The sequence below is a fragment of the Thamnophis elegans genome, chromosome 4 (genome assembly GCF_009769535.1).
Source record: "Thamnophis elegans isolate rThaEle1 chromosome 4, rThaEle1.pri, whole genome shotgun sequence".
Taxonomy (NCBI): Eukaryota; Metazoa; Chordata; class Lepidosauria; order Squamata; family Colubridae; genus Thamnophis; species Thamnophis elegans.
In genome coordinates, this window is record NC_045544.1 from 18,264,992 (window position 1) to 18,286,089 (window position 21,098).

The 21,098-nt window shown below is 41.3% G+C and overlaps 1 protein-coding gene across 12 annotated transcripts in view; it reads right to left on the reverse strand.

The window, feature by feature from the left end:
* The window catches only part of SNAP91 (synaptosome associated protein 91), a 106,911-nt gene that overhangs the window by 45,382 nt on the left and 40,431 nt on the right, over positions 1 to 21,098 (reverse strand). For all 12 annotated transcript variants that reach the window (XM_032215119.1, XM_032215130.1, XM_032215118.1 and 9 more), the window contains exons 8-12: positions 20,787 to 20,893; positions 19,759 to 19,800; positions 13,666 to 13,736; positions 11,804 to 11,809; positions 9,947 to 9,974 (exon numbers count right to left, since the gene is read on the reverse strand). In XM_032215119.1, coding sequence (XP_032071010.1) covers positions 9,947 to 9,974; positions 11,804 to 11,809; positions 13,666 to 13,736; positions 19,759 to 19,800; positions 20,787 to 20,893 — 254 coding nt within the window. The remainder of the gene's footprint in view (positions 1 to 9,946; positions 9,975 to 11,803; positions 11,810 to 13,665; positions 13,737 to 19,758; positions 19,801 to 20,786; positions 20,894 to 21,098) is intronic.

Sequence of the window (21,098 nt, forward strand, 5' to 3'; positions counted from 1 at the left end):
CTTAAGAACTGGTTCAGCGGCAAAAAGGCGTTTAAGCTTCTCGAATGCCGCCTGACATTCCATGTTCCAGTCCAAAGGCTTATTGGGTTTAGGCTTGGGGTCGCCTTTCGTCTTGAGCAAATTAGTAATAGGGAGAGCAATGTTAGCAAAAGAGGGAATGAATTGACGGTAGAAATTGGCGAACCCCAAAAATTTTTGCAATTGCTTACGAGTTCTGGGCGCGTCCCATTCAGTGACCGCCTTCACCTTTTCAGGGTCCATTTCAATGCCATCAGGGGAGATGCGGTAGCCCAGATAGTCAATTTTAGTTTGGTGAAACTCACACTTAGACAATTTGGCATAAAGGTCAGCGGCACGGAGTTTCTTCAAAACAGTGCGTACCAGATTGACGTGGTGGTCATAACTGCGGGTATAAATGAGGATATCGTCCAGGTATACGATAACGCCCTTGTACAGATGATCGTGCAAGACCTCATTAATAAATTGCATGAACACAGCAGGAGCCCCCTGGAGGCCAAAAGGCATAACCCGAAACTGGAAACAACCAAGAGGGCAGTTGAAAGCAGTCTTCCATTCGTCCCCTTCCTTAATGCGTACCCTATAGTAAGCTTCTCGCAGGTCCAATTTAGTGAAGATGCGGCCCTTTCCTAGTTGCGCCAACAAGTCTTTCATCAATGGGAGTGGGTAGAGGTTCTGAGTAGAGACCGCGTTAAGGTTTCTAAAGTCACAGCATAAGCGAAGAGAACCATCTTTCTTTTCACGAAACAGTACAGGAGCAGCCACTTTGGGTCGGGCTGGTTCAATGAAACCACGTTTCAAATTTTTGTCAATGAAAGAACGCATCTCCTCCATTTCCCTGGGCGACATGGAGTAAATCCGGGGTTTAGGGAGCTTAACCCCGGGTAAAATGTCTATGGAGCAATCAGTAGGCCTGTGGGGGGGCAGAATGTCCGAAGATTGTTCGCTGAAGACTTCCTTAAGATCCAGATATTCTTTCGGAATTTTCTCCTCTCCTGCAATCCTCTCCTGCCCTCTAGCGGCTACTTCAGGAACGTCAGTGACGGCAGGTTGGTCCGGAGAGCCCTCCCCCACTGGAGGCACCTTCGAGCGAACGCGTAAGCGGCCTGTCCGCCAATTTATGTGAGGGTTCCACTTTCGAAGCCATGGGATGCCCAAAATGAGTGGCCTGTCCATGCCCGGCGCGACCACAAAAGAGATTAATTCAGTATGGGTACCCATCCTCATTTCCAAAGGCTCCGTAAAAAAATGGGCGCCCCCCCCCGCAATGGAGCCGTCTATTTGGCAAAATACAATTGGGGTTTTCAAAGTGCGCAATTTGAGGCCTAATTTCTCCGCCATGGCTGGATTGATCATGGACCGGGAACAGCCTGAATCAAGTAAAGCCAAGAGGGTGGCAGGTATCCCCTCAGGAGGAACTTTTAATTCAATAGGGATTAGCAGGGGCCCCTTGTTTGAACTCACCCAGTGAGGCGATGTGTCGTCATCGGAGTCCTCCGAAGAAGAGGAGTTAGCGTCCGCGTCTCCCTCTAATGGCTGGGCAACAGGAGGGGGGTTGGATTCCCCAGCGAAAGCTGTTTCCTTCTTCTTCTTTTCAGGGCCTCTGGCAGACTTTTCCTCACGTTTGGGAGGGGGCTGGGCAGAGAGGGGTAATTTAGCACGACATTCGGGGGCGATGTGCCCGAGTTTGCCACAGCGAAAGCATGTTACAGGCCTGGAGGAGCCAGAAGGGGGCCCCCTTGCTTCACCTCGTCGTTTGAAGAGCGATTGAGTGGTTGGAGGGGGGAGGGATTTGGCCGCCCTCTCTTTCCGCTTCCTTCTTTCCTCTTTAGCATAACGGAGACGGGTTAAGTCGAGTTCAGCGTCCGCTGCATGCTCAAACCAAGTGATTAAACGTCTCGGCAGGTTACGATTGACACATTGCTGATAAATGTCTTCATTTAATCCTTCAGCAAATCTGTCCAGAAGGGCGTCCTCCCCCCAGCCTCTCATGTACTGGGAAAGACACTGAAATTCCTGGATATATTGGGCGACAGGTTTATCGTCTTGTTCAAAGGTTAAAAACTTCAATTTGTTCCGCTTCTCAGTTAACGGGTCATCAAAACGTTGGCGGAAAGCCTCCATAAAGCGGTTGAAATTCCCCAAGAGGGGAGAGCCAGACATATGCAACGCAGTTGACCATGTAGCCGCCTCACCATCTAAGGACAAAAGAATCATCCTGACTCTCATGGTGTCAGTTTCAAAGTCCCGGCCATAAATCTCCATGTAGTTAAACACCTGCATAAGAAACGAAGGCAGGCTAGCAGAACCACCATTATAACGTACAGGCAAGGGAGGGATTTTAGCCATCCGATGTCTTCGGGGGGGAGGGCCTCCTTGATCAGCAACACCTCTAGCCGCAGGGGGCGAAGCAGGCCGAGGGGGAGGGGGAGATGTCGGGCGTGGGTAACGTTGCCAATTTCTCCAGTCTCTTTCCTCCTCCCCCCTTCTCTCCCCCAAATATGTTTGACCCCAATAATCAGGTAATTCACTCCGCTGGGGTTTTCTCATGGGCCCCTGGTGCTGGTAGCTTCTCCATTCTCCTTCATCGCCCCCCCTTCTTTCCTCAAAGTACCTTTGGCTCCAATAGTCAGGGAACTCACTCGTCTGGGGTTTTCTCACGGCACCCGGCTCCAGCGAAGTTTGTCGGGGTGGTCTTTGGGTGAGTCCAGCATTCCAGCTTGTCTCTGTCTCTCTTTGTCCCACCGAAGTTGACCATCGGGGTGGGGGGGAAGGTTCAGGCTGGCTGGAAATTTGCAGTTGAAATAAATCTTCGTGCAAGGATCGGTCAGGCGGGCTGGGCTCGTGTAAAGAAAGGTCGGGAGGTCCTAGTTCACTGGAATCCGCCCCTCCAACGGCCCCCTCCTCCTCTCTGCTCGGAGAAGACATTCTTTCCCTTCTCGGTAGACGTAAATCTCCTGGAAAGGGGTTTTATTAATCAGACTTTGCTTCTTGTCAAGCCCCACTCCATTACATAATTAGGAAAGAAGACTAAGAGACTCCATGGGTTGGAAATCAAAAGTACTTTTACTAATTATAAATGGTAAGTGAGCAGTAGCACAGCAAAGTCTGATTAATATGGCGCGAAAGCAATTGATATATAGAATAGCCCGTTCCCCCCCCTTAGGATCAAAGCTCCAGTCCAATCATAAGTCCTTCAAATGTCAGGTGTGAGATAACTTCAAAAAGACAGGCCGGACGATGGAATGTCGAGGCCGTTGATGCAGGCGGGAAACACATACGCATGCGCAATCCCAACGACTGGTACATCCTAGAACATTCCTCCAGCACATCAATTAACCCCTCCCAAATACAAGCCCCCCCTTCCCGTTTCATGGCAGCTGAAGCAACAGCAAGGCAGAAGCTGACAAGTTCACTAAATACTCCTTCTAATATTATATCTTTAGTAATTTCTTGTGAAGCAGGTTGAAAGCAGGATGAAGACCAGTAAAAGAGATGAGTTAAAAGTCTGTAGGATACAAGGAAGGCACATTCTTTAGATCTACTTCCCAGCAAGCTAATACTTAGCTTTCCTTCCTCAGATGGAAGGAAAGCCTGCATATATACGCAGATTTTAACAGTGAACAAAAAAGCTAATGTATCCCTATTTTTATAGGAAGGTTCCAAGCTTGCACAGGCTCTCTCAAAAATTCCAGTAATATCACAAAATGAAGTTTGACTTAAATGAATACTATTTAATCAGTATGTCTAAACTTCAAAACTTCATAAACTTCTAAACCTGAGGGTAGAACAAGAAGCAATGGGTGGAAACTAATCAAGGAGAGAAGCAACTTAGAACTGAGGAGAAATTTCCTGACAGTTAGAACAATTAATCAGTGGAACACCTTGCCTCCAGAAGTTGTGAATGCCCCAACACTGGAAGTCTTTAAGAAGATGTTGGATAGCCATTTGTCTGAAATGGTATAGGATTTCCTGCCTAAGCAGGGGATTGGACTAGAAGACGTCCAAGGTCCCTTCCAACTCTGCTATTGTATTGTAAATTAGCTTTATAAAAACCCATCCTATTTTAAAATTATTTCATTATTTTGGATAGCCCTTAAGGAACAGAGGACATAGGATAATATTAAAGAATCAAGAGCCAAAACAGGAATTACAGCATGAAAAGCATTTCAAAAAGGCTGCTCTGAACACATCCTTGAATTTTTGCTCACAACTCAGCATTATCTGGGGAGCAATGATAAAGTAAGATCTCAAATTTACTGGCCAGCACAAAAATTGGCATCTTGTCAAGATCCACGTAGGAAAAGATACTAGCAGTATATCTTTCTATCAAGAATGCTCCTTTGCTGTAAGAGTTCACATACATTTTACCCATTAAAAGAAAAACAGTACATTCCTGACGGAGGGTGAGTTTGCATAGAGTATAAATCTCTGTACAATAAATGCCTTATTTAAAGGCTTCAAAACTAAGTCCATTTTAAAAGTTGGCTTTATCATAGTAGATATTATAAAATTCAAGTCCGGCTGAGATCTTTTCTGGAAAAAAATGTATTCAGTGTATACATTAAAAGTTGGATAATCCCATGGATTTTATAAAAGTGATATTAATATAAAGTATTTTGGACAGAAATTTGCATGCAGTTAATTATGAAGGCCTTGACAACTCTGAAATGTAGACTGTTTACTATGATAGTTTGTCAGGCAGCTGATGGACAGCAATAGGATCTTTGATTCTGGAATGTTGAATAAAACATAGTAAGACAGGCTTTTGTGCCCTATATTAACTATGGTGAGTATCATAGATCTTTCATCTAATTTCAGAAGTCTCTTTTTTCAGGATATGGTAGTAACCTTCAACCATCATATCAGAGCTATAAAACACTAACTTTTGCTTTGCCTTTAGGAAAGAAATTAAAATACTTTCATTTAAACCTTTGAAATGCTGATTATTCTTGTTGAATTTTTTTTTATACTGGATTTCAACTCTTTAAAATTATTCAGCTTTTGTTTTGTCTGTTACTGAGACCACTCTAGGGATTTCAATACTAAATATACTTCTGCATCTACATTTGTCTGTTAGGAAAATTGCACAGTGTTGATAAAAGACAGCACAGGTTTTTTATACAAAGACTCTGCTATGAAATCATCATAAAATCTATTAGTGGGAAGGCAGTCTTAGATTTAATCCTGAGAAGTATTTCCAACCTTATTTAAAAATTCTATTGCCAAAGCAGCCTCCGCCAGCAACCTCAAAGCTGTCAAATTCGAAATCTATAGTAACTAGGCAATGTCCAAGAAACCACTAGGTTTCACATTTTTGCTTCACAGCAGGAACATTTTCCATTCAATTATTTTCAAAGTTAAATCATGCATGAAACCTCATGTAGAATGAATTTTTAAAAACCCTTTAAAAATATAACCTTCAACGTGTCCAATAGGATGTCAGAAGAACTTATGAGCATGGAAGTTACTTAAAAAAGAGTACATTTGTAATGTAAAAAAATAGATCACGAGCGTTATTACAAAATAGCTGTCAGGAAGAACAATTACAAAAACCACAGACAAATATATCCATTGCTCAAAGTAGTAGTCTGCTGGCTCTTCATCCACCTATTCTAGCCCAGTGATTTTCTTTGGATTGGGTTCGAAATTGTCACGCATAAGGCAAAGAAAAGCTAATTTCCGCCCTTCACCTGACAAAGAAACAACTCTGTTCTGTGCTGACTACAGAACACAACTCTATGACCACTGTAGTCCAAGTCCTGCTTCACACTAAACCAAATCCCAATATGGATTGGCATGTTGTGAGAATGTGTTCACTACACAATAATATGTACACATCCAAGGCAGATTTCTTAGCTGTATCATGTGCACTTCTGATGCAGTTAGTAATACTCATTTCACCAGCTACTTATTTTCAATTTCCTAAAACACAGCCGACCTGGCATGTATTACTGAAACCTGGCTGGGCCCAGAGGGAGGAGTCCCCCTTGTAGAGCTGTGCCCAGAAGGATTTCAGGTGCTGCATCAGCCGAGAGCCCAGGGAAGGGGTGGGGGTGTGGCCGCCGTTATCCGGGAGTCGTTAGTTCCTCGTAGGGTCCCTGCTCCGGAGATTGTCGGGTGTGAGTCTTTGCTGTTAAAGTTGGACCTCAAGGGTCAAGTGGGTCTGCTGCTAACGTACCTGCCTCCCAACAGCGTTGCAGCAGCCCTCCCCTCGCTCCTCGAGTCGGTAGCCGAGCTGGCAATTGAGTTCCCTAGGTTGATGGTCCTGGGGGACTTCAATTTGCCGTCGCTCGGTGAAAACTCTGATGGGGCGCAGGAGTTCATGGCCTCCATGACAGCCATGGGCTTGACCCAAGTAATTCGAGGCCCAACCCACTCAGCGGGACACATGCTTGACCTTGTATTTCTCTCGGAGCAGTGGATTTGTGATCTTGGTCTGAGGGGGAGCGACATCATACCCCTGTCGTGGTCAGACCACTGCCTACTGAGGCTCGACTTCCGGAGGCCAAACCCCCACTGTAGGGAGGAGGAACCGACCAGGTGGTTCCGCCCCAGGCGCCTTATGGAGCCGTCAAGGTTCCAGACAGAGCTTGGGGTTATTCCTGACACTCTCGCCCACAGTCCGGTGGAGACTCTGGCTGCTGCGTGGCACTCGGCAGCGTCGGAGGCCCTCGACCGGATTGCGCCACTGCGGCTCCTCCGAGGCAGCGGATCCCGGAGACCCCCTTGGTTTACCGAGGAACTCCGGGAGATGAAGCGCCGGAGGAGATGCCTAGAGCACCGTTGGAGGTCCGATAAGTCCGAATCGAACCGAGCAATGGTAACCACCTGCACCAGGGAATACACCAGAGCACTTAGGGCAGCAAAAAGATCGCACATAGCCACCCTGGTTGCATCCGCTGAGTCCCGTCCAGCCGCCCTGTTTAGGATAACCCGCTCCCTATTGAACAAAAGGGAGGCGGGGGAACCCTTGCAGGGCAGGGCTGAAGAGTATGCTCAATTCTTAGCGGACAAAATTGCTCGGTTTCGGTCGGACTTGGACTCCACCCCCGCAGTTCCAGCCGAGGCACAGGGGGACCAAGTAGAACAGCTCTGGGTTGAGTTTCAGGACGTTACCCCCGGGGATGTGGACAAGGCCATGAGAGCTGTAAGTACCTCCACCTGCGTTCTGGATCCGTGTCCCTCATGGCTGGTTACGAACTGCAGTGAGGTGACACGAGGCTGGATCCAGGCGGTTGTGACCGCCTCCCTTCGGGAGGGGAACTTCCCCGCCGCACTGAAAGCGGCGGTGGTGAGACCCCTCCTGAAGAAACCATCTTTGGATCCAGCTGTTCTTAATAGCTATCGTCCTGTCTCCAACCTTCCCTTTTTGGGGAAGGTTGTTGAGAAGGTGGTGGCCTTTCAGCTCCAACGGTCCTTGGAGGAAGCAAACTACCTAGACCCCTTCCAGTCAGGCTTCAGACCCGGTTACAGCACAGAAACCGCTTTGGTCGCATTGATTGATGATCTCTGGAGAGCCAGAGATGAAGGACATTCCTCCATCCTGGTCCTCCTTGACCTCTCAGCGGCTTTCGATACCATCGACCATGGTATCCTTCTGCGACGACTGCGGGGGGTGGGAGTGGGAGGCACCGTGCTACGGTGGTTCTCCTCCTACCTCTCGGACAGGTCGCAGTCGGTGTTAGTGGGGGGGCAGAGATCGTCCCCTAGGCCCCTAAATTATGGGGTGCCTCAGGGTTCGGTCTTATCCCCCCTGCTATTCAACATCTACATGAAACCGCTGGGAGAGATCATCCGCAGGCACGGGATTAGATACCATCAATATGCGGACGATACTCAATTGTATCTGTCCGCCCCGTGCCAACTCAATGAAGCGGCAGATGTGATGAGCCGGGGTCTTGAGGCCGTTATGGACTGGATGAGGGTTAACAAGCTTGTGCTCAACCCAGAAAAGACCGAGTGGCTGTTGTGTTTTCCTCCCAAAGATTTGACTAATATTCCAACACTCAGGCTGGGGGGTGAAATTTTGCACCCCTCAGAGAGGGTTCGCAACTTGGGAGTCCTCCTGGATCCACAGCTGTCATTTGACCACCACCTAACGGCTGTGACCAGGGGGGCATTCGCCCAGGTTCGCCTGGTGCGCCAGTTGCGACCCTACCTGAATCGGGAGGCTCTCACAACAGTCACTCGGGCCCTTGTGATCTCTAGGCTGGAATACTGCAATGTGCTCTACATGGGGCTGCCCTTGAAGAGCATCCGGCGGCTTCAGCTAGTTCAGAACGCAGCCGCGCGAGTGATTGCGGGTGCACCTCGATTCACCCGCATAACACCCATCCTCCGCGAGCTGCGCTGGCTGCCTGTCGATCTCCGGATGCGCTTCAAGGTGCTATTAATCACCCATAAAGCCCTACATGGCAGTGGATCTGGATACTTGAGAGACCGCCTTCTGCCAATTACCTCCCTGCGACCAATAAGATCCCATAGACTAGGCCTCCTCCGTATTCCATCGGCCAGCCAGTGTCGGCTGGCAACCACAAGGAGGAGGGCCTTCTCAGCAGTAGCCCCGGCCCTTTGGAACGAGCTCCCCGTGGAGATTCGTACCCTCTCCACCGTCCAAGCCTTCCGCATAGCCTTGAAGAACTGGCTCGCCCGTCAGGCCTGGGGATAAGGATAGTTACCCCTCCCGAATGATGAATGTATGTTGCCTACCATTTTATTATATGTCTTCTATCTTGATGTTTGTGTTCCCCCCCTTCCCAGTTTTATGTGAGCCGCCCTGAGTCCCCTCAGGGAAAAGGGCGGCCTACAAATTCTAATAAAACTCAAAACTGAAACAGCAGGCTAAATTCTTAGGTTATGCTGTTGAAAGACAAGACAGCATAGTGTGATTAAATCCATCATTATACATTTTCCCCTTTAAAACATGATTGCTGGTTGTAAATTCACTCGTCATGCAGTCCTTATAACTTACTTTTGAGAGTGTCGGAGAAGGTGTGCAAGGGTGCTGCATATGATCAGGAGGGTACATTGCTCTACACATGCCTAACACAGTGTGAATGCAGAGGGGATGTAGATGAAGCACTGCTGGAGTGAGATCTACAGATCTAAGAGCCGAGGTGGCGCAGTGGTTAAATGCAGCACTGCAGGCTACTTCAGCTGACTGCAGTTCTGCAGGTTCGGCTGTTCAAATCTCACCGGCTCAGGGTTGACTCAGCCTTCCATCCTTCCGAGCTGGGTAAAATGAGGACCCAGATTGTTGTTGGGGGCGATATGCTGACTCTGTAAACCGCTTAGAGAGGGCTGAAAGCCCTATGAAGCGGTATATAAATCTAACTGCTATTGCTATTGCTATACACCAGCAACTTGCAATCTTCCCAACTGGCTTCCCCATTGACTTTCTGGAGAAGCTGGCATGGAAGGTTGCATATGATGGTCCCATGATTTCAGGTGCTTAGCAATCTGATGTAAGTTCCATCTTGTAATTTCATGACTATGGGTAGGCCAAGATGCCCAGAACCTTGCCGACTAATTGTAATCACCATTCATTCAGTGCTGTTGTAACCTGGAACTCATGCTGACCAAAAGATCATGACTCAAAGACTACCTATATTACTTAACGTTTGAATTCAGGGAAGCTATTCTCCCTTTGGTGCCACTGAAATCACATCTATATCACTGGGGCTAAAGGACAACTGATTTCCTATGGATACATGTTTGATTCTGTAGTGTAATCCTCTGGAAAGAAATCACGGTGGAAAGAGGTCAACTTGCGTAACATTTTTCACATAGAAAAGTAATGTAGGTGTGTAGGATGTAAAATAGAAGAGATCAAATATCAATTTTATACATTCTTATGAAACACAAGACGTTTCCAGTTCACATACTTAATTGAAGACTCAACTACTAATATCAATTTTTAGATTACCTTGCCCAAGGGAGAACCAGCACCAGATCTAGAAGAATTAAATTAAGAAAATATGATTCAGGAACGGATTTTATTTGGTAGTTGTAAACTTACAGAAAAATCTGGCAGACTGCATAAATATGATTTTAAACAATTGTAATTGCCTGTGCAATTGCCTGAGTCCCCTTCGGGGGAAAAGGGCAGCATATAAATATAATAAAATCAAAAATCAATCAAAATCAATTGTAAAACAAATGTTTCATTTTAAAAACAGATGTGAAAGCATATTAACAATAGGGACAACTTGTTTCTTCCTAAACCTTTTTTCATTGCTCTTTTTTTTAAATGGAAGAAAAGATTTAAAATATTCTGTAATAATTTCACTTTAAATCAAATATAACATGGTTAAAATGTGAAATTAATTGATCTGTTTGGATTTCATGGCAAATCACGGTATAAGTTAAAGTGCCCATGAAAATGATAAAAAGATAAAAGGAATAGGACAAATAGAAATTGTTGATAATTATTGCACGTCAAATCAGAAAAAGGTGAGTTAAATATGTATTTTGAACCTTAATCTCATCCCTGCTCTTTTGTTAAAAAATATTGCCCTAACTGAAACAGTGAGGCAAGGTCATCACAACACGTTTAAGTTATTTTGTTTAACTGCAAATGGTGATGGTAAGATATACCGTATTCTCAGAATTTATTAGCGAGGTTTTCATTTTTAGTTATACGTTTTGTTACAAGTAGAGCTACGTTTTTTGTTTTTTTTAAAGTCCCTTATATGTACAGATTCATTCCTAGTAACTTCATCAACAAGAAGCATTTTTGGCAACAGTACAGAATGAGTTTGCTGCCGCTGTTTCCCCCCCCCCAGCTTTTTTAGTTTTTACTCTTACCTTCCTGTTGTTTTAGCCCAGTGGTAGTCAACCTGGTCCCTACCGCCCACTTGTGGGCGTTCCAGCTTTCATGGTGGGCGGTAGGGGTTTTGTCTGATACTGAAGCACTTTCCTTTTTTTAATTTAATTGACTTCCCTACTTTATAAATCACTATTACTATGGAACCAGTGGGTGGTTAGAAAATTTTACTACTAACAGAGATACAAAAGTGGGTGGTAGGTCTAAAAATGTTGACTACCCCTGCTTTAGTCTATCATCCAAATATTAATTTAGCTTAGCTAACACTATCTATTTTGATATGGCTATATTTTAAAGTAAATTAATAATTTTGTAGCTATAAGCTGTATAAAATATATATTTTTCAATCCTGTGAATTGTGTAGTTTTATATAATATTATACATGTAGTACTATATATATTCATATCTATATAATTTAATCTTATATTTCTAAACTGTCCATCCCTTCTATATGTATATCTAAACCAAACCCTAAATCCAACCCATGAATTAGATTCTTATCACATCCAAACAAAAATCAATCAATACTTGTTACCCAAATCTTTAAAATATATATATTTCCTATATATATTTAACTTCCCTTTGATTTTGAATAGTTTGGTTAAAAAGATTAAATGTGGGTTCTTATCACATCCTGAAAGCATTATAGGAGATTAATCTTTTTATGATTTACTGCAAGGAGCTAAATAGAATCAGTGAGGCGGTAAGTCATGTAACGATTTACCTAACAGTATGAGTTTACAGTTAATTATCTATTTAGAACAGAAATTATATTTTCATAAATACTATAAACATGAAAATTACCATTGTGCTTCACAGGCATTTCATTTTCCAGAGATCCAAAACAGCATGCCAATTACTGGTAAGAAACTAATATTCATAAAATATAAGCTTTCATTAAAGAGACTGATCCAAAATACACACAGGCATACACATTACTGTGTTAAGTTTACTTACCCATCACTAAATGGCAAAAGATCCATTATGCAAATAAAAAAGAGGGATACAGAAAAACAAGATCAGTTAATGCCAGTCTATTTTAATTTCTTCCAATCACTACTAACGTTGGATGATAAAATGTAGACCATTAAAAAAAAGTCTGCTTAGAGTAGAACACAAGAAATGTTATATGTTAGTTTAAAAAGTGGTTATTTGTACTATGTATATTCAGGAGGAAATTCTGTTGAGTTCTCTTGGCCTTACTTAATTAGGATTACAATCTTGGTTAAACTGAACTGGGCTGTATTAGGCTACCTATAATATTCACACATATTCTACTTTACAACAATTTCTGTGCAACACAAAGGCCAGATCTTGGATATCCCATTTTGAATTAACATTATGTAACTGATTTTGGAATTTGCAAAAAATGCAGAGATGAAAAGGAAGCAACATTCTGTATTAATTTTTGTATAATCTCATAAACGCATCTAGTTTCTTTACTGTACCAAGTGAGAGAGCAAAGTTCATAGTGCACTGTGTGATTGAAGGAACCTAGTGATACAAGCTACAAATTTCTATCTGTTTTACTCTCATTTATAATAATTGTAAATATTTACAGTTGTAATCTGTTGTGGCTCGGTAGGAGCCTTTGGTGCTGCTATCAGATTGACACAGAAATCTCCTGTGAGTGGTTTCAGGATGCTCACAGGAGAAGATAACAAGCAGCTGTGACTTGTTAAGGATCTCCTCCTGTGGATAAAAGACTGATGGTGCCACGCCTTAGTTGCAGACGTCACCGTTCTCCGTTCGTGTGTAACCATTGAGAGAAGCCTTTAGCTAAGTGTCTGGATTCACGTAACTCTGTTTGGTATTTAGTTTGAGTGAAGACTTTTTGTAAGAGCCGTTTATCTATGTTTATTTTGGGCTTGCAGCCAGCTCCAGCCGGGACTGATAAAGACATTCCTTTGCAAGCTGTGTGTGGCTGTCGTTTCTGAACAAGCAAAGAGGGGGGTCAGAACAGTAATCCTACATGGTCAAATATATTACATGTATTAGCACACATCTACTCTGTTTCTCTCCATTACAGCTTCTTTCATCACCTGGAAACATGACTGTTATGCCATTTTTGCTGTCCAGGAAAAACCAATTAATATACGGTATTTCATACCAATAGGTAAGCAACAGTCTCACAATACATATATGTACCACCCATTCTGAAAGGAAGACTGGGGACAATGTGTTCGTATGAAGAAGTATGTGTATAGATCAGTGATGGCTAACCTTTTCTGGACTGAGTGCCCAAAGTGCGTGTGCGCAAGTGCATGCAGGTGCTCCCAAACCCCCAAAATGCAATGCACACACGTCCCCTGCACATGCCCCCCACCCCCTATGCATGTGCCCAACACTCTCCATGCTTCCCTGCACATGCATACATGGTCCTCCACACGTGCCCCACCCGCCACACGGCAGAGACCCGATGCCCAGCTGGCCAACAGGAGGTGTGCGCGCATGTGCAGTGGAGCTGAACTGGGGTGACAGCTCGTGTGCCCACAGAGACGGTGCTGCGTGCCATCTGTGGCACGCATGCCATACATTCGCCATCATGGGTATAGACAATAGAGAAGCCCTATGTTGCTAATATTCCTTCAATAAGTGGCAAGCAATAAAGTTATCACTAGGCAATGAGAAGTTCAGGAACAGAGAGATACATGTGACTTATTACAACAACCAGTTGAGATGCTGTTTTGTGTTTACAAAATGAACGCTCAATGCTTTTTCTAATAAGGAGCCAAAAACTTCACCAAGCAATGCTCAAACTTATACACGGATTCTCTCCCCACTACCTCTTTAGATCAATCTATAAAATCTCTTCATACTTGTTCCCAGGTTTCTTTCCTTCCAAAGTATTTAGATGCTGTTCAAGAGTCTCCATAAGACTACTGGGAGCCTAAAAATATAATGAAAAGATACATTTAAAACCAAGCAGCATTAGAAAAAGCAACTGATAAAGAGCTCAAGGGGTATTTCCAGAGTTTTCTTCTTCTCCTTTGAATCAATTATTTGCATGGATATGCTATTTATTTATTTGTTAGTTCGTTAAACTTATTTGTCATCTATCCCACTTAATGCATAAAAGAACTGTGCAAAAGACAACTTCCACGCTACTATAGGTTGTATATTATGCCAAAGTACATTTTTTGAAAGAAGACGTTATTAGTTTGAAAACAAATTGAAACCAGAATGGGTATATATTAAACATTATTAATAGCACAAATGTTAATCTCTACAAAAGTTATTTGCATACTTAAATACATATTCAATAAAAAAAAATCTGGCAATTTGTTCTCTGTAGAATTAGATCGGTAACACAGCAGGGACCTATACACTAAAAAGGACACAAAACTTGAGGTCTTCATACTAGACCCTTCCTCCCTGTAATGTTAACCAATGCCTACCACACTTCCACTTTCTCATGCCTAATAATATAAAGGAGAGGCATAAGACACAAAACACATTACATATTAGAGGTTCTGAATGCTGAAGGTTAGTGGTCAGAATTCGGTTTCTCATAAAACCTAGTTTGTCCTTCAAAGTTTATGTTACTAGCCTGAATATTTCTTAAAATCAACTCATAACTTTCTTCAGAATTATTTCTTCAGACCTGCTCAGGGCATGTTTTAATTTTTTTAAAGAATCATAAAGTCCTCTAGTCAGCCAATGTAAAAATGTATTTTTAAAAAATCCATACATTAATATTACAATTATGATTACATTCAATTTAAGTAATCTCTCCCTTAATATTCATAGTACTGTTTTAATCTATTCATGCCCCTGCTGTTATTAAAATGAGAAAAGACTCAGTGCAGTAAGAACAAAGAGTATGTTTGGCATTTCCAGATGAAGTAATACTTATATAAACAGATTTCCAGTGATCAGATTTTTTTTTTCTAGGTATAAGGTAAATTACACATTATGTTTCATCAAGGCAACAAGTACATCAATTGTACAGGCCTTAAATGACTCTTCATTTTCATCACTTAGGTTAACAATACTATGAGTTTTTAAATAGAAGATTAAATTTAAACCATTGAAAACTTAATTGGGCATTACAATATAGAAATGTTGTTGTTGATTGCGAAGTTATGTCCGACCCATCATGACCCCAAGGACAACGTTATCCATGGGGTTTTCATGGCAAAGATATTGGAGTGGATTATTATTTCCTTTTCCAGGGGATCACGTTTTGTCAGAAAGATTACAGCTAGGATTAAATTAGCAACATTGCTTCTGAACCTGTTTAATTATAACAAATTACCTTCAAGTTGCAACACAGCTGGACATACATCACAGATTTAATGCAAACTTTTCTAACCTTATCTAAACTTCAACTTGCAAAATATACCTTGGAAGAAGACCAGGGTATCATCTATTCACAACAAAATCCTGGAGTATAGATAAAATTCTTCTAAAATATATGTAGAGATGTGTTGTCCTGTCTCAAGAAAAGTTTCTTAATTTAAGTGTAAAGTGCCTTGCAGATACCAATGGATTCAAACTGATTATACTTACCGGTAATGACCTATTTTCCCTATGAAAACTTTTTTTAATCATTTTTTCCAGGGATATGGAATGAACTGGACTTACAAGCTGTAAGTCACTAGTGGAAATCACATGATCTGTAATACTAGTTTTTAAGGACTGTGCCAGGACCTTTCTAGAACCATTACTTATAAAGACATCATTAAAATAAAATTGTCCAATTAAATCAACAAATGTTCAACTTTTCTGTCAACTTTTTATCCATTATCTGAGATGGTTGCCATGTGCTATATAAATGGCTTTTAAATTCAGAATTGGCAAAAGGTTTAACGGCCAACACATCCCTTTTTTCCAAATGTTAAAGAAATATATTTCACATTCTCCTCTATAATGATATGCATTACATATTTTCTTTCTTTAATATATTGTCATAATGGATCACTGAAGAATCCTGTTCTTCATCATAAGACAGAAAAGCAGTCAAGTATTATAGTCTACTACCATTTCTGAAAATCTAAGGATACTGAATACAAAATCATGAAATGTATCAGAATTAGGAAATATGCCTCTAATCTTACCAAAACAGATAATGAAGACTTTGATTCATAATGTGTTGATAAACCACCAATTTTTTGACACGGACGTTTATTAGTTTATATAAATAGTTAGAAGATATCTATTTAACAATAAAATAAATATATAAATGAATATAAATAAAATATAAAAATAAAAGTAGCCTTTATACTACTTCAAAGCATAATCAAAATCTCCATGTGTGAATCCATAGGAAGCTTGGTGTCTGGAATTTATATGAATTGATGAAGCCAAGTTTTCCTCAAGTGGATATTGATGCTTGAGGATGTCATGGATACATTCATGTTTTCTCTTGGCAACAATATAGAACTGGTTTGCCACTGCCTCTGTTTATCTGGCTTTCTTTTTTTTTTAATTTTCCAATCTCATCTTAATCTGTTACTCTGGGATTCCATGGTGTTGTCCCATCCAAGCTTGATTTTTGAGATCAACCAAGGTCAGCTAAGTGCTGCCATCTAGCTGGCCATTTTGGAAAATACTTTTGTAATTAAATGATTACACTACGCCTTTCTGTATTCAATAAGTCAAAACATTACTTGCAAACAGATAAGGGATCTTTCTGCATTTTTATTTTGCTTTTTGCCTTTTTCCACCTTTTCAATTTACTTTCTCCCTGCTTGTTTACTTTTTACTCACGTTACTGAAATTTAATAAATTACCTTAAAAACAAAAGAGAACATCAAGGCTACTAATTTATTCAGTTCCAATTGAAAGATGCGCAGTTAACTAGGTGGAGCAGACTTTTAGGGAAAATGAATGATTACGCTATTATTTATTTATTTATTTATTTATAACAATAGATCATCAACTCTGCAATATGATTATACTTGTATTCAAAAGTCACGTTCAGTTCATGTTTCATTCATTTATACAGAAACCATTTTTAACTCTGAATGTTTCAATATCTGTGGTTATGAAAGCTCAGAAAAACTTTTAAGAAACTTCAAACACGGATGGTTTATATTCTAAATCAGGGCTGTCAAACTCATGGCACGCGGGCCAGATGTGTCATGCACTGGCCACTCCCACCCTTGCTTTAGCGAAGGGGGAAAAAGTTGTGATATGTCACGTAATGACACCGTGACAACACGAGTTTGAGACCCCTGTTCTAAATCATGTACAAAGACTTTCAAAATTGCTCATACCACTAATAGTATCCTATTTTCTTCACTACCAGGTTGGTAGCAGGAGCACACATCTGGGTGGGTGGGCGGGACCTCACGCCGCCGCCACTACCGGTTCACTCGAACCGGTGCGAACTGGCAGGATACCATCTCTGGATCATACACTACTTAACAGCATGGATGTTAAGATATCCAAAAGAAAGCGTGACAAAAGTAATTTAAATTAAAACCAAATGCTTTCAAACTCCAAGTTGTTTTAAACTACTGCTTTAGCTGCCTGCCAACAGGCAAGCATTAAGTTATGGCATTGGCTTTTATGAGTGAGGAACATTCTACCGTGTCCTCAATGGATGATGATGGGAAAGTCTGCAAATTCTCCATTACTGAATATAATACCAATAGCAGTCTTAAAAAGACCATTGTGTTGACTTAAACTCCTGAACAATTCCGTTGTCGACTAAAAGACTGGAAGATATATAAAATATATAAAACTGTAAAATACAAATATCCTTATTCATGATTTAAGGAATTTACAAAATCTCTTGGTTTCAATTTAAACAAGATTACAATTCCAACACTCACTTTCTAACTATGATTGGGCATTATCATGAAAAAGCACAAAAGAAAAATTATAACCAAAGCAAGACAAAACAAGACACTTCACGTTCATTTGAAGCTACAGTAATCATATATTCTGCCAAAAAAAAAAACGTAAGCAAAAAGGAGAATGGTAGCTGGATTTATTTATTGTACTTCAAGCAATTTCCAGTACCTTACTGTGAAAAAGCTAATGATTATTTTGATAGCTGTGCAATATTAGGTCAGTGTAATTTTATTTCTATCTACCTGTAATGTGTAATTAGAAAAAAATGTTTCATTTATATGAAAAATATTAAATTGTTATAGATAGGATGCCATCATAATGCTTGCAAGTATATCATCCTTATGCAGAAATTACTTTTATTTTTGTTCAGCAACACAAGTTTTTTAAATGTTGCTGAAATATATTTGCAATAAATAACATTACCAATGCAATAATAAATAATGACTGCACTCATGTACAAAGTAGAAATATGAATAAAAGTTTTCATTTATTTGTATCAAAGTATTTTACATCTAATAATTTATAAGCAATTGGTTTTATTATGGGAGCCCTAAACCAGGGGTGTCAAACTCAATTTGATTGAGGGCCGCATCAGGGTTGTGTTTGACCTTGGAGGCCCGAGGTGGGCATGGCCAGGATGAATGTGGCCAGCTTGATGTCACTCCTGTCGGGGGTATCCGTGGTTGCTGTAGCGCTGTGCCAGCAAAAACAGGCTCCACAGCTCCATTTTCTGCTGTCATGGCCTCCTGAAACAGAGCCCGGGAGCCCACTTTCACTGGCAGAAGCACCATGGCCAGTCCTTTGCTGTTTCCAGGGTGGCCCAGTGGGCCAGATCTAAGTACCCCATGGCCGGATCTGGCCCCCGGGCCTTGAGTTTGATATTCCTGCCCTAAAGCTGTCTCTTCCTTGGAAAGAAAAAAATTAAGCGATGTTATGGACCAAGTCAAAGCACTGGTACAAATCCTAAGAACTTCCTCTGTCAAGTGTACTATTTGCACTCTCAGACCTTCCAAAGGTGCTTTCTTTCAAAAAGCTACTGGAATTTCTTCTTTTGCTTGAAACGGTTTCACATCTCGTCCAAGAACCTTCCTCAGTTCTGAAAGCTTCTTCAGTTCTGGTTTCTGTTGTGGCCCAGCAGGCGCCATTGGAGCTGCCACCAGACTCCGACAGCGAGGAGCCCTATGAGTCGGCTCTGGAGGATCCTGGACAGGGTTCCGACTCTGAGCAGGGCGCAGAGAGGCTGGTTGGCCACCAGGACGCGCATGAGCCTTGGACCAATGGGGAGGAGACATGGGAGTGTGATCCAGACATCATGCATTGGAGCAGTGGGGAGGAGACAAGGGAGTTGTTCCTGGATGCTCGGCAATGGAGAGCTAATAGGCATAAGGAACAGTTACGCAGTTACAGGAGATAATTGCACTCAGCTGGTGGTAATTAGGCTCCTCTCAAGACTATAAAAGGAATGATTGTGCACACGCCCTTTGCAGGAGTCAACATATTCACTTGAGCTGGATAACTCTCGTGGCTAGCTTGGCAGGCTGGATTGCTGCCAACGTCTTGTCTGTGCTGGATTGCTGCCAAAGTCTAGACTGTGCTGGATTGCTGCCAAGGTCCTGTCTGTGTGTTAATAAATCCTTTGAAGTATCTTTGTCTCGGCGTGCTTTGGTGTAGGATGAAGGGGGTCAGAACAGGTTTCATAACTGAAGAAGCTTCTTGAATGAGAAGCAAAACGTCTTCAAGTAAAACAAGAAAACCCAGTTGCCTTTTGAAAGAAAGCATCTTTGGGACAACTATGACATGAATGACTGAGAATCTCCATGGACATTGCATTCTCAGAGTTTGGGAACAAACTGTACCTCTAGAAAAAGGGGGGGGGGAATGGAAGCTTTCTTCATTACGTACAATATCTCTAAATACCCTAAAAATGGAAATTTCCTAAATAAATGGCCTAAAATTGGAAATCCTAATCTAGAAACAAAGCTATGGTCAAAATGGTTGCCATTTTCAGGAAGCATATCTTTAAAATAGTTAACACTTTTAGGTTGCTTGCTAAATGAACAGAATTTTTTTTGTAACCTTTAACTACTTTCAAGCTGAATGCAACTTACTTGCGTGAGATCGGGAATATCGCCTTTGTCAATTCCAACTTGCTGTAAATCAAGAAAGAAATGAAAATAAAATTGTTTCAAGTTTCACATTTGCGATCACAAACCAAAGAGCAATATAAATCATCAAGCAACAACAGTTCAATAGTTCAGGTGAACTGAACTATTAAGTGTAACATAGTTAATTATCACCTGACAGAGAGAAACTTCTAGAAGTTTTCAGGACTGAACACAGCCTTTTGAGATAAGCCAGGGCAAAAAACAGACACGATGGGGCTTTAACAAATGCAACTCTATTGTTGTACACTAGGAGTGTCAAATTCATGACACTTTCCCCCCTTCCTTAAAACAGGGGTGGGCATGGCCAGCGTGTGACGCATCTGGCCCACAGGTTTGACACCCCTATTGTAGACTGTAGTAATCAAATTTTATTTAAGTGATGTTAATTAATCAATCAAGCAAATAAACAAGTGTATTTTCAAGTTTATCTCTGTCCCATCTTATAGTAAACAATCGCAAGGTTTTTAGTTATTTTTTAAAATACATCTATTAGACTTATTTTACGTCACTCAGAATCATCCTGGAGTTTGGCAGCTTTAACACATACAACAAAATCAAGATGATTTTTTTTTCTTGCTTTAATCTATGGATTGTGTAATATTGTTAATTCTTTTACACATTCTCCAAGTATATCTCTATTTATTTTATCTTTTTACAATTTGAGGCATAGGTCTCTGGGACTTCTTTGTACATACCATGGAGCATTCCACCGAAAAACATTCAAACATTGGATGTTGAAAACCAACCACCTGGTGATTACTTCCATTAATTGACTGTCATTTATTTCCGTTTTAGGAATGTTCACTGCTAGTTAAATCACGAATCAATGTACTATCATTTTAAATGTGTAACTGACATTAAATATAATCGTTATCTCTTCCATCTTCCGGTCTTTTTCACAAAATTCAGTACATTGCAGAATATTTGCAATCTTTACAGCCTACTGTTCTTTCTATGGATGTTTCACTTACCTCTGCAACTTTAAGAAATTCCGATACTCTCGTCATCCTAGTAAGAAACCGCTTATAAATTTCAAGGGCATCTTTGCACTGTCCTTTCTTCATTTCAAAAAACTTCTCTGGAAGAGATATATTTGACAATCTCAATCTCTAGTATTCTTCATAAGCAGAACATCTGAAGACTTGACATTTCACTATGAAGAAAAATCTTCATAAGTGATATTATTAAAAAGATGGCAGAAAGCAATTATGGCCAGATTTGTCTTTTTGTCGTATTCCACCCTGCAAACGATCCCAATTTCAAGTTTTATTTTATAGTATTCC